The 15845-nt window shown below is 35.0% G+C and overlaps 1 protein-coding gene across 1 annotated transcript; it reads left to right on the plus strand.

Moving 5' to 3' along the window:
- The first annotated feature begins 2027 nt into the window (after nt 1-2027).
- LOC125650747 (uncharacterized) lies at nt 2028-11495 on the plus strand. The gene is made up of 5 exons (XM_048879276.2): nt 2028-2162; nt 4489-4676; nt 6070-6204; nt 6764-6869; nt 8262-11495. The coding sequence occupies exons 1-5, from the start codon at nt 2064-2066 to the stop codon at nt 8400-8402; spliced, it is 669 nt and encodes a 222-aa protein (XP_048735233.1). The 5' UTR covers nt 2028-2063; the 3' UTR covers nt 8403-11495.
- Nucleotides 11496-15845: the final 4350 nt, after the last annotated feature.

The raw sequence follows: 15845 nt of genomic DNA on the forward strand, positions 1-15845 counted from the left end.
ATGATATAGGCGTAATGCTTTTAAAGGGCGTAACAACGCCTTTTTCGCAATATAAAGCTTTTTCACTTTGCGTTATTGCGCCTTTTTTTTCGCGTTATATAACTCCTTTCTATCTATTTTCCCCATGGTTTGATCCTAATAGGCTTTCGTATTGTATCTATAGTGAATATTCATATCTAGTGATCAGTCATCCAAAACATTACTTTATTAAACATCACTCTGATTCCACGCACAGGTAGGTCTACTCTTAAGTTGCAAAAAATGATATACTGGAGTTCCTCATTGACAATATCTTCGTCGTCTTTGGTGATCAGGTCTGTTGGAATTCCCATGGGCACGAATTTATGTTCCTTTGTTAGCTGACCTGTTTTTATATTCCCATGAAGCAGAATTTATTTTTAAAAAACTTCTACGTGAAAAGAAAAAATCTCTTGCTGTGGCCTACAATTCGACATCTAGATATATTGACGATGTATTATCTATATTAGATATTTTATTGAAAGTAGATATTAACGGCAAACTACAAATGGGATGATTTCAGCTTCTCCGTCGTCACCTTCCCATATTTATGAAGCAATATTCCATTATCACCTGCATATGGAGTTTATATATCTCAACTGATTCGATACGCAAGAGCTTGTTCTGCATATGGTCAGTTTTTATATCGAGGCAGACTACTGACAAACAAGTTGATGTTGCAGGGGTTTCAACAGTCTTGTTTAAAGTCAGTATTTTGCAAGTTCTTGGCACACTGATTTTGTCTACGGATAACTCCGTTTACCTGATCAAGATATAGGGCTCACGGTGGGTGTAACCGGTCAACAGGGGATGCTTACTCCTCCTAGGCTCCTGATCCCACTTTCGGTGTGCCCAGGGGTCCGTGTTTACCCAACTCTCTATTTTGTATTGATTATAGGAGTTATGAGACTGATCGGTCATTGTTTGTTACCATGAAATAATCAGAGTTGATATATCCATTAGTGATTTTCGTTTTTAAAACCATGTGCCTTTGACAAATTTTATAAAACTTTGCTAAGAAAATGGCTGAGGTTGTCGAAAGCACAGACACTCGACGTTTTAAATATCTATAATAAAAAAAATTGTCTTCCTGTAAACACATTATATTTACAGGAAGACAATTTTTATGCCCCCGAGATCGAAGATCGGGGGGGGGGGGGCATATTGTTTTTGTCCTGTCTGTCATTCTGTAATTTTGTAAATCTGTCATTCTGTCTGAAACTTTAACCTTGCTAATAACTTTTGAACAGTAAGTGATAGAGCTTTGATATTTCACATGAGTATTCCTTGTGACAAGACCTTTCCGGGGGTACCAACATTTTTTTTTACCCCGTGACCTTGGAGTTTGACCTACTTTTTGAAAACTTTAACCTTGCTAATAACTTTTGAACAATAAGTGATAGAGCTTTGATATTTCACATGAGTGTTCCATGTGACAAGACCTTTCCGTGGGTACCAACATTTTTGACCCTGTGACTTTGACCTTGGAGTTTGACCTACTTTTTGAAAACTTTAACCTTGCTAATAACTTTTGAACAGTAAATGATAGAGCTTTGATTTTTCACATGAGTATTCCTTGTGACAAGACCTTTCCGTGGGTACCAATATTTTTGACCATGTGACCTTGACCTTGGAGTATGACCTACTTTTTGAAAACTTTATAACCTTGCTAATAACTTCTGAACAATAAGTGATAGAGTTTTGATATTTCACATGAGTGTCCTTGTGACAAGACCTTTCCGTTGGTATTAAACCTTTTGACCTTGACATTTAACTTACTTTTTTTTTTTTTTACATTGGTCATAACTTTTTAAATGGTAAATATTAGAGCTTTCATATTATACAAGAGCATTTCTTTTGACAAGATCTTTCTACTGGTACCAAGATATTTGCCCTTGTGACCTTGGCCATCTTTGGAATTGGCCAATATCGGGGGCATTTGTGTTTCACAAACACATCTTGTTTAAATATAGATATTCAAAACGTCGAGTGCCTGTGTTTAGGAATTATCAATCGTACGACTTAACAACTATACAAGTTTCAAGATGGCGGTGGCAGATTTGCAACTTGCTGTAAACACTGTACTTTGCATTGCTGTTTTTATCGGTGGCTTTGCAGTGTCAATACCAATAGGCGTTGTCGGGGTAATGATATATTACTCATTTAACATATATCGTCATTTGTTTTCCATTTGACATCTTGCTGGAAATGTTACAATATCTCATGACTGGTATCGAAGACCAAGGAAGTATTTTATTCGGTTTGACTCCTTCCCTATTTCAGTTTTAGGTATTGATGAAACAATGTTTTAGGGATATATAGAATAATTCTATACTTACTAAACTATAATTATATTGATTTGATTACAATTTTATATGTATTCACACAACACTATCAATATCATTATCCGCTGTCTCTGAAACTGGCTTGTCCTTGGATGTGTGAATCAGTTGGATTATTTTATTGTATATATCAGTTGTTAATTTAAATCTTGTCTGTAATCAGTATTTCATATAATATACATACAGTGTGACTGTCATTGGCATGTCCCAAATGATAATTACAATTCATTCTAAAAATATATTATTTATTAAAAAATCCCCTTGCGCTAAACGCCCAGTGACATCTGAATATCAAAGGGGGTATATGAGGATAATTACAGGATCCGCCTATTCCTTTACCGTGGGGAATATAACGCCAGCTGACGCAAACCATGCATTGTGACGTCACATGTAGCCTCGACTTCTTCGTCTTTCAAATCAAACAATTACAAACAACACTATACATCCCGTTTGCAATATTCAAAAGACAGCTAAAAATAAACAAAATTAACCAACAAAATCAATGTGGTAAAAAAGTCAGTGTAAATATATCGTATATTTTTATTCAAGGAAACTCATGAACTTGTTCATTTATTTAGTCATATTATTTTTTTCTATTTGATGATTGGCTAAAAACTGTAACAACAATAATTATACCAGTCATTGTTAACAAACAGAGTGTTTGAATTACAAATTGCACGTCTGTCTTGTATTTTTGCCATTCAAAATTAAAACACGAATAACTGTAGAAGCAACTAATGAACAAAACAATATGGCTTCCATATGGATCACAAAAATTTCAGTGAACGTATGTAGAGATTATCTCTATTCCTTTGCTGATTTTCTCATTTTTTCCTATACATACGTGTTACCTTTAGATCCTTGCTCTGCAGACTGGCTTTTGGCCCATCCAAGCTTCACTCAGTATAATTATAGATGTATGCAGTGCAGAAGTGTGAACTCGGACAGTATTGATAATCAATTGCTTGTTAACCTGTATATGCCCACCCACCCTCCTCCAGGGCCCTTGATTGGTGAATAAACATATATACATATACAATTCTGAATTGTTAAGGCTTTAATCCACCTGGGGCCACTGTGTTTCTGTCAAACTGTTGATCATGCAGATCCTCTCTGCTGATAGCTTTATGTTGGTTACACCCCAAGCTGTGGTTTTGTGTGTTTAATTAATTTTTATTTTTCAGTTCTTTGTCATTTTTTGATGTGCAGTATGTTTTTGTTCATAAGTGCTCTATTGGTTTTATTTACTGGACAGTCGAGCAACTTATTTTGCTTTTTTGCAATTTGTTTATTTTAAATCAATGTGATCGGGGAAACACTTTTATCATATAAGTACATAAAAACTTGACAAATGCTCACATGTATTATTGAAAGAGTCATTAAAGTCAAAGAATATACAAGATGTAGTGTGATCGCACAGAATTTATCTTTCTGAGTCAGAATCCTTTGTTTATATTACAACACATAAACAAATATTGAGATAACAATTTATAATTTATATCGACCATTGATAGGTTATTTGCCTACTGTGAAACCTTTCCAATTGTTCAACACTAGTTTGAAGCACACACACACACACACACACACACACACACACACACACACACACACACACACACACCATGATTTAAGCAGAAGGGGAGTCATACACATGTAGCTTGGAGTATTTTGTAAAACCAAGAAACATTTTGTATTTATGGGAATTGTATATGTTGATGCAGCAACTAAGTGTGAAGAGCACCCACATGGTTTGAGGAAGGACCGGGGTTCAATATCCAATCTGGCAAACACTTTATAGTTATGTTACAATTTCACTCAGGGTGAATTTTGGGCTATATATATGGAATATATTTGTAATATTTTCAGTACGTTATTTAAATTTGGAGTACATAAAGTTGTGTGGGTGTGACTCAGCAGAAACTGTGACATCATAGTGCGGATCATGCATATTATCTCTCTGCTGCATGCATTACATCAGAGCGGACAATTGATATACCCTGAGCGCTGTTTCTGTTTATTGAGAATTAGGTCTTTGTCATATTCTGTAATTTTAAACTCTTTTCAATAAGTAAGTGTTTTATTGATCAGTCAGAGAATCACTTTATTAACAAACTTCTTTCTTTTCCAGATAAATAATGGAGGAAATTGTTTTCTGTATGCGACATACGAAAAAGAAGAATGTGCCTCTTACAGTAAAGCAGGGAATTGTAACTTTCCGATCTTCTTTTCTGTGGGTGCCTGTATATTTTATGGTCTAGCACAGACCTGTTATTATGCCTATGCTGTGTACAAGTCCACTAAGGATCCTACTGTGGGGTGAGTTCTTTGTACAGTTAAACTTAATCATTCCAATTATGAAAATTGAAATCTGTACATCAATAATTTGTAATATCACGGCTTTCAATTTGCCAGAGGGATGTGGTGAAAAGGAATTTGAAGTGATTCAATCTGCCAAATGTAGACTCAAATATAAATGCTCTTAGACCGGGAGTATTGAATCTAAAATGGTGAATTTCGAGGATATCTGATATTAAACTGAACTGTTGACAAATCACTACCTGCCAGTTCATAAAATGAGAGCCTGAATGTATTGTAATTAAGAGTTATCTCCCACAACATCAGAAAAATTCGTTTTTACCTCTAGTTTGGAGCAGGTGCTTTGGTATTGCTTACTACATGAATAACCATTAGTGTTGATGTAGCATGCCTAAAGTTTATCATGTGTCCAATCTGAGACTACCGGTTAGCAATCTACAGAGTTTTAGCAGGATAATTCATTAGGTTATCAAGATAAGATACCAGTATAAAGTTAATCATTATTGTGTCGCCTGCGTTACACGCAGTGGCGACATATAGGGATCACTATCCATCGTCTTGCGTCGTCGTCACAAAAAATTTCTGTCACAGTTTTCTCAAGAACCACATGGGGCAACTCCCTGATATTTGGCACAGAGCATCAGTGTGGCCAACTGTATTGTGTAAGACATTTTCAAATCTGTCGCTTATCAACTTCCTGTTTGCCGGGACTTAGAATTTTTTACAGCAAAAAAATTTTTTGCTGAAGATTTTATTTTATGATTAACTGAAGGACAGTATTTTTATGTACAAAAGGACAGTATTTGTAATTCCCATACTGAAGGATAGTATATGTGATTTCAGAACAGCACTAATTATGATTTTTCTTGAGAAACAGTAAATTGGATATATAAAAAGACAACAAGACTAAGCAGTAAACCCAACAGATAATTACTTATGGTTATTACCATTGTCTTGAAGAGCACAGTAACAGGTTGATACATATTTTCAAACATATGTTTTCATTCAGTCTACATTTAATAAATGTCTTAATTTCAAACAGATTCTCCCACAAATTCCATTGCATAATGTCTCATCTTTCAATTTCAATTAAGTTATCGTTAAAGAATGTTTAGTAATTCTCAAAACCTTTAAAAGGAGTATTAAACTGACAAAAACCATTTGAATAATTTACTTTTTCAACATTATACGTGATATATTACATATAGAATGAACTAGCAGGCGACACATGTCTTCCGGGGAAGACTTAATACTGCGTTTCAAGTTGGCATGGTAATAACAATGATGCACTGGTTTTCAGTCATTACATATGTTACAATAATACCCTGGAAAACATTCGGTACAGCTGTTACATTTTACACGATATTCACATGTTTGGGGGTTTCCTTTTCAGGTCCCAGATGTGGGTGATGCCGCTCATTCTCCTGAATTCGCTGGTGGCGGCTGTGATGATGGTTGCGGCTTGTTTGATCAGTGTGGGCTTCGACAACACATGTCAGTCATACAGAGAAATCTCAAAACTTGACAGGTAAATCGGTCGGATTAAAATAAATTAGATCTTGTGATCTGCTCATTTAGATCGCTACAATTGATAGCAATATCGTGGAGTGTAAAATATCAAATTTTACTTAGATTGCACGTAACTCTGTAAATTATGAATAAAGTGTAACATCTGATACCTCATATTGTTTTGGTAATTCACAAATCATGACAGGTAACTGTCAATAAATTACAAATACATTGGGTCATTCGATTTTATTGTTATATCATGAAACATGACAGATAGTTTAAAATTACAACCATATGTGTACCTACCTTATATCAATGGAATATTGAGGTGCTATGATTCATTTTGGTTCATTTATACTACTGAGGTAAACCTTAATTCACAACTATGTATTTTAATGGGGTTTAATTGAATTAATCTGCACACAACCTATCAAAATGCAATGCTGGCTATCGTATTAGCTGATTAGACAAAATGAAGACTCTCAGTCTTAATTCTGAGGCTTATGTGAATCATTTTGTCTTGACGTCTAATATTGGGTGACATATCTGAAGTTCTTGACCTAATTCTTTTGTTGTAGTTGTGCTTCAGCAGAAAACAAGCACATCCGGTCAGCATGCAACGGGCCGGAGGAAGAGAAGGACTATGACTCGGGAAACTTTAACAAGCTCTTCCATGTGGCTGAGGTACAGTGTACATTAATTGAAGTATTATTTATTTTTATTTTTAAAATAACTATTTTGTTGAATGATTGATTTTGGTAATAAGCAATGGAAAAGTACAGGATTTAGTGACTTGAATTAACTGATCCAATTTATCGGAAAATTCAAAGGTTTGAAATTTTCAATTTACCAAAGAAATAAATGTGACTTGCATGTAAATTCATCAAAATGAGAAAAGGTATATTCAAAGATGCCAACCTTTCACAATCTCAGAGTGTGTGAAGTTTATGCCGAAGTGGATGATAATGAGAATCAAATTCTTTGAATTGGAATGTATGAGGGAACTCATATGTCAGGGTGTGTAGTGGAGGACTTTGATGTCTTCTGTGTATGATGGGGTACCCCAATATCCCTGTGTGGTGGGGACCCCAATATCTGTGTGTGTGGTGGGTGACCCAATATCTGTGTATGTGGTGAGGTACCCCAATATATGTGTGTGTGGTGGGACACCCCAATTTCTGTGTGTAGTGGGGTACCCCAATGTCTGTGTGTGTGTGGTGGGGGACCCCAATGTCTGTATGTGTGTGGTGGGGGACCCCAATGTCTGTGTGTGTGTGGTGGGAGACCCCAATGTCTGTATGTGTGTGGTGGGGGACCCCAATGTCTGTATGTGTGTGGTGGGGGACCCCAATGTCTGTGTGTGTGGTGGGGTACCCCAATGTCTGTGTGTGTGTGATGGGGCACCCCAATGTCTGTGTGTGTGTGGTGGGGTACCCCAATGTCTGTGTGTGTGTGATGGGGCACCCCAATGTCTGTGTGTGTGTGGTGGGGTACCCCAATGTCTGTGTGTGTGGTGGGGGAACCCTGTATCTGTGTGTAATGGGTGGGGGTCCCAATGTCTGTGTCTGTGGTAGGAGACCCCAATAAATATCTGTATGTGTGTGGTAGGGGACCCCAATGAATATCTGTATGTGTGTGGTGGGGTACCCCAATGAATATCTGTATGTGTGTGGTGGGGGACCCCCATGTCTGTGTGTGTGGTGGGGGACCCCAATGTCTGTGTGTGTGGTGGGGTACCCCAATGTCTGTGTGTGTGGTGGGGGAACCCTGTATCTGTGTGTAATGGGTGGGGGTCCCAGTGTCTGTGGTAGGGGACCCCAATGAATATCTGTATGTGTGTGGTAGGGGACCCCAATGAATATCTGTATGTGTGTGGTAGGGGGCCCCAATGTCTCTGTGTGGTGGGGCACCCCGATGTCTGTGTGTGTGATGGGGCACCCCGATGTGTATTGTGGGACACTCCAATCTATATCAGACTAGACAGGGTTTCAAGGGATGTTGGTTTGACTGTAATTTTGTACATATAGAAATCACATGCTCCCTCTCCTCTAATAAACACACATATTTTGTTGACAGGTGGCTGCCTGGTTGTGTTGGTTGATCTGGATTGCTCTGGTTGTGTCCGGTATTGTCAGAGCCATTCGCAACCGACGAGCACGAGCTAAAGGAAAATCACAGGACAAAAAGGGGTTCGCTCAAGTGGATCCTACTGCATAGTGGATGGCAGTGAAGATTGATATTTATACAAAGTGTATTTTCTCACTCTGTAGATACAAAGTGTATTTTCTCACTCTGTATATACAAAATGTATTTTTTCACTCTTTAGACAAAGTGTATTCTCTCATTTACACTTTACGTAGTTGTGAGTGACACCCTGTTCAAAGAGTACAAATGTGTACTCAATGACACTGCAATACTTTGTGTCCAACAATTTTCTTAATCTAATTTTTTATTTTTTGGAGTTGGGTTTTTCTAGAGCTAACCATTTGATAACCAGTTTACAAATTCACATGACAGTGGTGGCTTAGAAATGATTAACAGAGATCTGATCGTGTTTCTTCTTTCACATAAAAATCCGTCTTGTTCTGGTGCACTTTGTGAAATGTCTTTTCATAACTGTAATGTCTCAGTATTTGATCTGAAATTAAATGTTCCAGTTTTGCCTAGAGTTCCCCCAAACCTGGATAGGGTTTATTAAGTTCTATTTATATAAATATTTTTAACAGATAATCAATTTTTTTTTTAATGACCACTGAAAGTATTGTAAGCCTGGGTTTCAAAACACATGATTATTTACTGATTTTGAGATGTGATTTTCCACGGTTTTTCTTTAATCTCCATTAAAGTTATGCCTTTAGTGCTGGTGGTTATTGAATTTCAGTAGCTAGCAGACTAAAGCTGAGCTGAGTATTTGGGGTGAGGTGGTTGTGAGTTTTTCTTTTACTGTGTTACAGATTTACAAGGTGGATGTGAATTTTGTTATAGACCATCCATGCACAGCTGAGGATGAAATTATAATCTTTTATATTTGTAAAGGTTTTAAAGCTATCAAGGTGTTGAAGATTTGAATTATGTGCTGTAATTGTGCGAGATTTATTTATCATGTAAAGTGCTGTTCAGACAGATGTCATATCACAGGTGTTAGGTTTAGTGTGTTAGATTGTGTCAGGTGTTAGGTTGCTGTACTCAAAAAAAACTATTTTTTAAAAATTGTTTTTGTGAACAAAGAATATCAAACTTATACACTTTGACTTTTGATTTGATTGTTTTAAAATGGAAACAAAGGAAATGTAGTTGTCTGAAATAATGATGAAGAAAGGAGTGATTTAAGGTTCTCTGACATTATAGTGGACATTGTTTTGCCTTATTGAATGGCGTCAAGTATTAATGGGTTCCTCCCGTCTGTGGTATTCGAAATGATATCTGGATCCATTAGAGATAACACAGTTGGTATATTAGACTAAGTGAAAATTTGTCACTTTACATGACTTCTGTTTTCATTTTTCTATGGATTTAATCTTCTTCTGCCAATGCTTTAGAGAGTACTGAATCTCCCTCTTCCTCTTTCCCTCTGAGTTTGAGTCCATGGCATCACATTAAGACAGAACTATTCTGAGTTTGAGTCCTTAGCATCACATTAAGACAGAAATATTCTGAGTGTGAGTCCATGGCATCACATTAAGACAGAAATATTCTGAGTTTGAGTCCATGGCATCACATTAAGGAGGTTTGCTACACCAGAGAAAGTTGATGTAGATGAAAAGTGGAGGATATATACAAAAATATTTTGAAGTTGAAAATTTTCAAATTTACTTAATTTTGTCAAAAAATACAGTTTTAGTAGAAGATAATCTGGAAAAAATTTAAAACCCCTGCTGGACTCGAACCTGCGACCTACAGGTCAGCAGTCGGTATTCTAACCTACTGAGCTACTCGGCTAGGTATCTAACTGGAAAAGGAAAAGTCAAATATTGCTGATATCGATTTTTTCATCCATGTTTTTAAAGGAAGTCAGCCATTATGACGATGTAGAGTACTACCTTAAGACAGAAATATTCTGAGTTTATATGATATGTACACATGTCCATTTACAGTACTTCCTGTGGACTATTGACACGAATCTACCATCAACACATAAGTACCTACACGTGTATATTGATGTTGTGATGCATGTTCTTTTGATAATTTTGCCATGGTTTTTTTTTGGGGGGGGGGGGGAACAAATGACTTGTTTCAAATGAAGAGTTTGTGGACCAACATACATGTATAAAATCAAACCGTATAATGTGAACAGAATTATATGTGATATAAAATGCAATTTGATTTGGACATGTTTCTTAATTTCATTCCATGTACATGTATTGACAAATTTGAAAGTACATCAAATGTTATCATCATGTAAATTATGTCATTACATGAAATGTTTAAGATTTTTTTTTTTAGAAATAGTTTCCTTGCATTGGAAAAACCAAATAATGGCATGCTCGTTCAGGGAAGGTTAAAGGTGTATAGTATGAGACATCAACTACAAAATATCATGTGCCTTGTTAAATTACTTATTTTCCATGTGCCTTGTTAAATTACTTATTTTCCTATCCTTGATAAAAGAAGAAGTGCTATGAATTATTTCTGTAAGAAACAGTTAACTACATGTATCATACCCAAAGTATTGATTTACCCCACAGAAGTAGATTTCTTTGTTATTTTACTGTTGAAATTGTTATGCATGCTTACATGTATATTTAATATGTACACAATGTCTGTATAAATCGCTGCCTACCAAAGCTGGGTAAGTGAGGCGATCTTCATATTGGTCGGTCAGAACTAAAGTGATTGATAATTTAGACACCTCTTGTAGTTTTTACCATGTTTTTTATGAAAAATGTCTTGATATGATGCATCAAATTGACACACTTTACAAAGTATTTCATTTATTTTAAACATTTAGAAACTACTAATGTTAAGGATGTTTACTCTATTAAAATAGTTTTGTTTTGTGGTTTATATGCAGTAAAACCTGTTTATCATGAACTCACTTATAGCGAAGTCACGCTTAATGCAAAGTGATATTTATTCCCTATGAGAGGAAAATAATGAAAATTTGATTGGATATAACAAAGTTTGGTTATAATGAACTGGAATGTTTTACAACTAGTATACTTTTAAAATGAACCTATGTTCATCATGTTTCTTTAGATCGTCTCGCACTACTCAGCCTTTCATCCATCGATTTTTACAAAGTTTATATTTTTGTACTTTTTTGTCTACATAGTGTATACTGATTTTCACTATGAATAGTTGATTGCAGAATATCAGCATTTTTTGTCTTTCTTCATGTGATACTTAAAGATATGTAACGTTGCGTAGATACTGTACAAAAAAATGACAACTTCAGGAATGGTTTCCAATAATTGGATTACAATGAACAGACAGGTGGATGTAAATTACCCCTATCTTGTCCATAAACGTGGCAAATCAGTTTTATTCAAACCAATAATTGATCACCACTGTCCGCGGGAATGCTCTAGCCACCAGCGAAGTGTGGGAAGTTCGAATCCTGAATAAGACATGACACTTTAGGTATCTATATCTCCTTCGCATCATACTTACTTGTTAGAGTTGACAATAGCTACTCCTTTCCGGAATTCACTCTAACAGCTATGTATGATGCGAAGGAGATAATTATCTTAAAGGAAATTTATAATCTTATATACAGTATAATATATAAATAGGCTTCGGAACCATTTGTGTTAGTATGGGTCTATTACACAGGTCTACTCCAGGTCCCCGAGGATATATGTTCTTTCATGAATACAAACAAGAACGATACAATACTGGCTGACGCGTCGCCTGGTATCAAAAGGTGTCACTCTGTGGAGTCTATAAGGACACAGGTTCTAACAAATTTTTTTGTCCTCGGATTATCCTTCGAGATATCAAACATTTGTACAGTCGTCAAATAGTCAGCTTTTGTACAGAAATGAAAATGCTTATACCAAAATTAAAGACTGACACGTTTCATTAAAAAGATATTTTTGATCATTCCTTTTTAGATCTCGTGTGCTCGATCTCAAATTGATCTCTAAAAATTGTAAAACTTGTGATTTATTGATCACTAGAAATGCATACACTAGTAATCTCACAGCACTGTACCAAAGCTTTTGAGAATTTGACCCAACATTGTCTACGCTATTGAGTTCAACTTCTGTGGCTTAATTTATGTCGGGGAAACTTAGGGTTCACTTAATAAAATAATATCGGGACACGGTTACCAATAAATGATGACGATAGAAACATTTTAATTCCTTAGACCACAAGGAAATAATCTTTCATATAAAAGACCAAGTGTACATGATATCACGCTTGATTCACTTTTACGTCAACAGACAATTGGGTCCACATCATATTTGTACACAATTTTACTCAGTCTCATTGAGAGTTTTGAATACGTTATTTGGATAATCCAAAGCTAATCCATATTTGGATTTTTCAACACCAGAATATATCCTGGATTCTATAATTGTGAATGTTGTTTATCACGGGCTCTTTAAACCACGGCGGGTTATAGATAGTATATCGCCAGTTCTACTAACAAAGGAATAGATGCCGTCAACATAAGCAACATTCTTCGTAAAAAGAAAAGTTAAGTCTTAAATTCCAACATATTTTAAGTTCTACACCCTGTGTTTCCTACAAATACATGTATACTTCAATTACTGCATCCACACTTTTTAATTACAAACAAACTTTGCAGTGCCTAGATATAGACCATATTATACTTAATCCACCTACATGTTCTTTTTCGTTTTCTTTCAACTATAGCCCAGCTGGACACGTCATTACTGGTGATGTTGATATAGTTGAAAATAACTTGAATTCACTTATCGGTATTTTAAAAGGTCCTAAATTCAGCGAACCTCGGTCTTTCAATTGGCAACAGAACATCTTTGTTTTGAACATATTTTATTGATGAAATCAAAAGGATTGGGAACAAGTTCTGACAACTTACAAGTCCCTCTCCTAAAATATTACAATATGTCATGCAAGGTAATAATTAACAGGTAAAATGTACAATGATTAAACGAATCTACAAGTTTCTTTTATAAATTTATGAACTGAAAAAATATTTATATTAGTTTCCAGAGGTAAATTGACATTACCGCATAATAACAATTTTGTATCCATATTAACCAAGGCGATTAAAAAGATTATTTCTAGCCCTGGAGTAATTTTTACAAGCAAAAAAGAAATGATATACATCTTCATTAATATTTCCACATGTACAAAACGGAGAATTTGTAATATTTCGTTTATAAAGATCATAATTAAGTATACAGTTGTATCTTAGCTTTCTATGAATAATGTTGATATATCGTTTTCCAAAAGAGTTAATATGATGGTGGTCTTGTAATGTCTGTTATATTTTTGCGGAATGAATTGATTGAGATGGCTTCGCTGGCTTCTACATTTAATAAATTCCACTGTTTTACTGAGTCGGGTACAAATGATTTTTTGAATAACTCTAATCTGCATTTTGGAATGTAAAACTGATCTTTGTTTCTAGTATTATAAAGGGATATATTTTCATGTTTATGTGGAATAATTTCATTTAAACAATCAGGGGCGCTACCATTGCAAATTTTAAACATGGTAGTCATTTTTGCAATATAACGTCTACTTTGTAAAGTTTGCCAGCCTGTTTCTAAATAAAGGGATTCTCTAGATGCAAAAATAGGAAGACCAGTAACAATTCTAGCTGCACATAATTGTACTTTTTCAAGCTTATCAGTATCGTGAACAGAACAGCCATCCCAAACAATTGAAGCATATTCAAGAGTAGGTCTAATAAAAGCTATGTACAATTTTGACAGATGTTTTCTACCAATTTTGAACTTAAGCTTTTTTAAAAGCCCTAATTTTTAAAAAGATTTATCAGCTATGGAATCAATGTATAAAGACCAACTGAGGTTATGTGACAATAATAAGCCTAGATGACGATGGACTGAAACACAATCCAATCTATCATCTTGAAAAAATAATTTCGGTAAAATAGAGTTATCTTTTTTCAAAAAATAAACAGCTTTAGTCTTGGATGGATTAAATTTGAGTAGCCACTTATTTGACCATTTTTCTAGTATATGTAAATCATAATTAAGCTTGTATTCAATTTCTAGCATATTATATGAGGCCACTGGAGTGAGTTGTCATCAGCAAATAATCTACACATTGATAGCATATTTACAGCAACATCATTAACTAAAATCAAAAATAGTAAAGATCCTAAAACAGAACCTTAGGGTACACCAACAAATATATCAAGTTTTGACGATAAAAGGTCTTTATACATTACTTTTTGTGATCTGTGACATAAGTAGCTTCTGAACCAATGTAAAAGACTACCAGATATACCATAAGTTTGTAATTTGAAAATAAGACCATTATGCCATACTAGATCAAATGCTTTTGATAGGTCACAAAATATTTTACAACATGATTTCCCTTCATCAATACTATGATAAGTTTCTAATAGTTGATAAACTGTAGAATGACCTGGTAAAAATCCAGCTTGATATCGATAAAATAGATCATTACTATGAAAATAATTATATACATGTTTGAAAATAATTCTCTCCAAAATTTTACTAACGCACGATAATAGCGAGACAGGTCTATAATTAGATACTATTGACAAGAACTTCATCTCTATTATAAATTCTGTCGAACATTATGCCAGATGATGGGCTAAATATGGAAAGGAAAAAAAACCCAACCCCAAACAAACAAATTAAAAACTTGATACATATGTACCTTGTCAGATTCTAAAAAATTCTAAAGAAATTTTGGCAAACTTGAAATCGCAAACTTTTTTCAAATCAACAACATCAAAACGTATGACTTTTTAACACTTTACACGACCATTCCTCACGATAGATTAAATACTAGACATCATAGACAGTTGCTTCTCCGACAAGAACAGAAAAAGGAAATATTCGTATTTAGTGATCAATCATCCAAAAATTATTTTGTTAAACTATGAAGTTAAAATAAAAAATATGCTTGAGTTCCTCAATGACAATATATTCGTAGTCTATGGTGATCAGGTCTTCCAACGGTCTGTTGGAATTCCCAAGGGCACGAATTGTGCTCCTTTGTTAGCTGACCTGTTTTTATATTCTTATTAAGCAGAGTTTATTCAAAACCTTCTACATGAGAAGAAAAAATATGTTGCTGTGGCCTTCAACTCGACATTTATATACATTTTTTGTATATCGATATGCTATCTATTAACAATAATAATTTTCATTCATATCTCGATTCGATATATCCCTGTGAACTCCAAATAAAAGACACCACGGAGTCCTCCACACCTGCTTCTTACGTAGATATTTTATAGAAAATGAATATTAACGGCAAACTTACCAATCCACTTTATGACAAATGGGATGATTTCAGCTTCTCTATCGTTAACTTCCCATATTTAGGCTGCATTATTCCATTACAACCTGTATATGGTGTTTATATCCCTCAACTGATTTGATACGCAAGAGCTCGTTTTGCGTATGATCAGTTTGTAAATCGAGGCAGCCTACTGACAAAGAAGTTGATGGCGCAGGGGTTTCAACAGTCTCGTTTAAAGTCAGCAATTCGCAAATTCAATGG

Source organism: Ostrea edulis, chromosome 5 (assembly GCF_947568905.1).
Source record: "Ostrea edulis chromosome 5, xbOstEdul1.1, whole genome shotgun sequence".
NCBI lineage: Eukaryota > Metazoa > Mollusca > Bivalvia > Ostreida > Ostreidae > Ostrea > Ostrea edulis.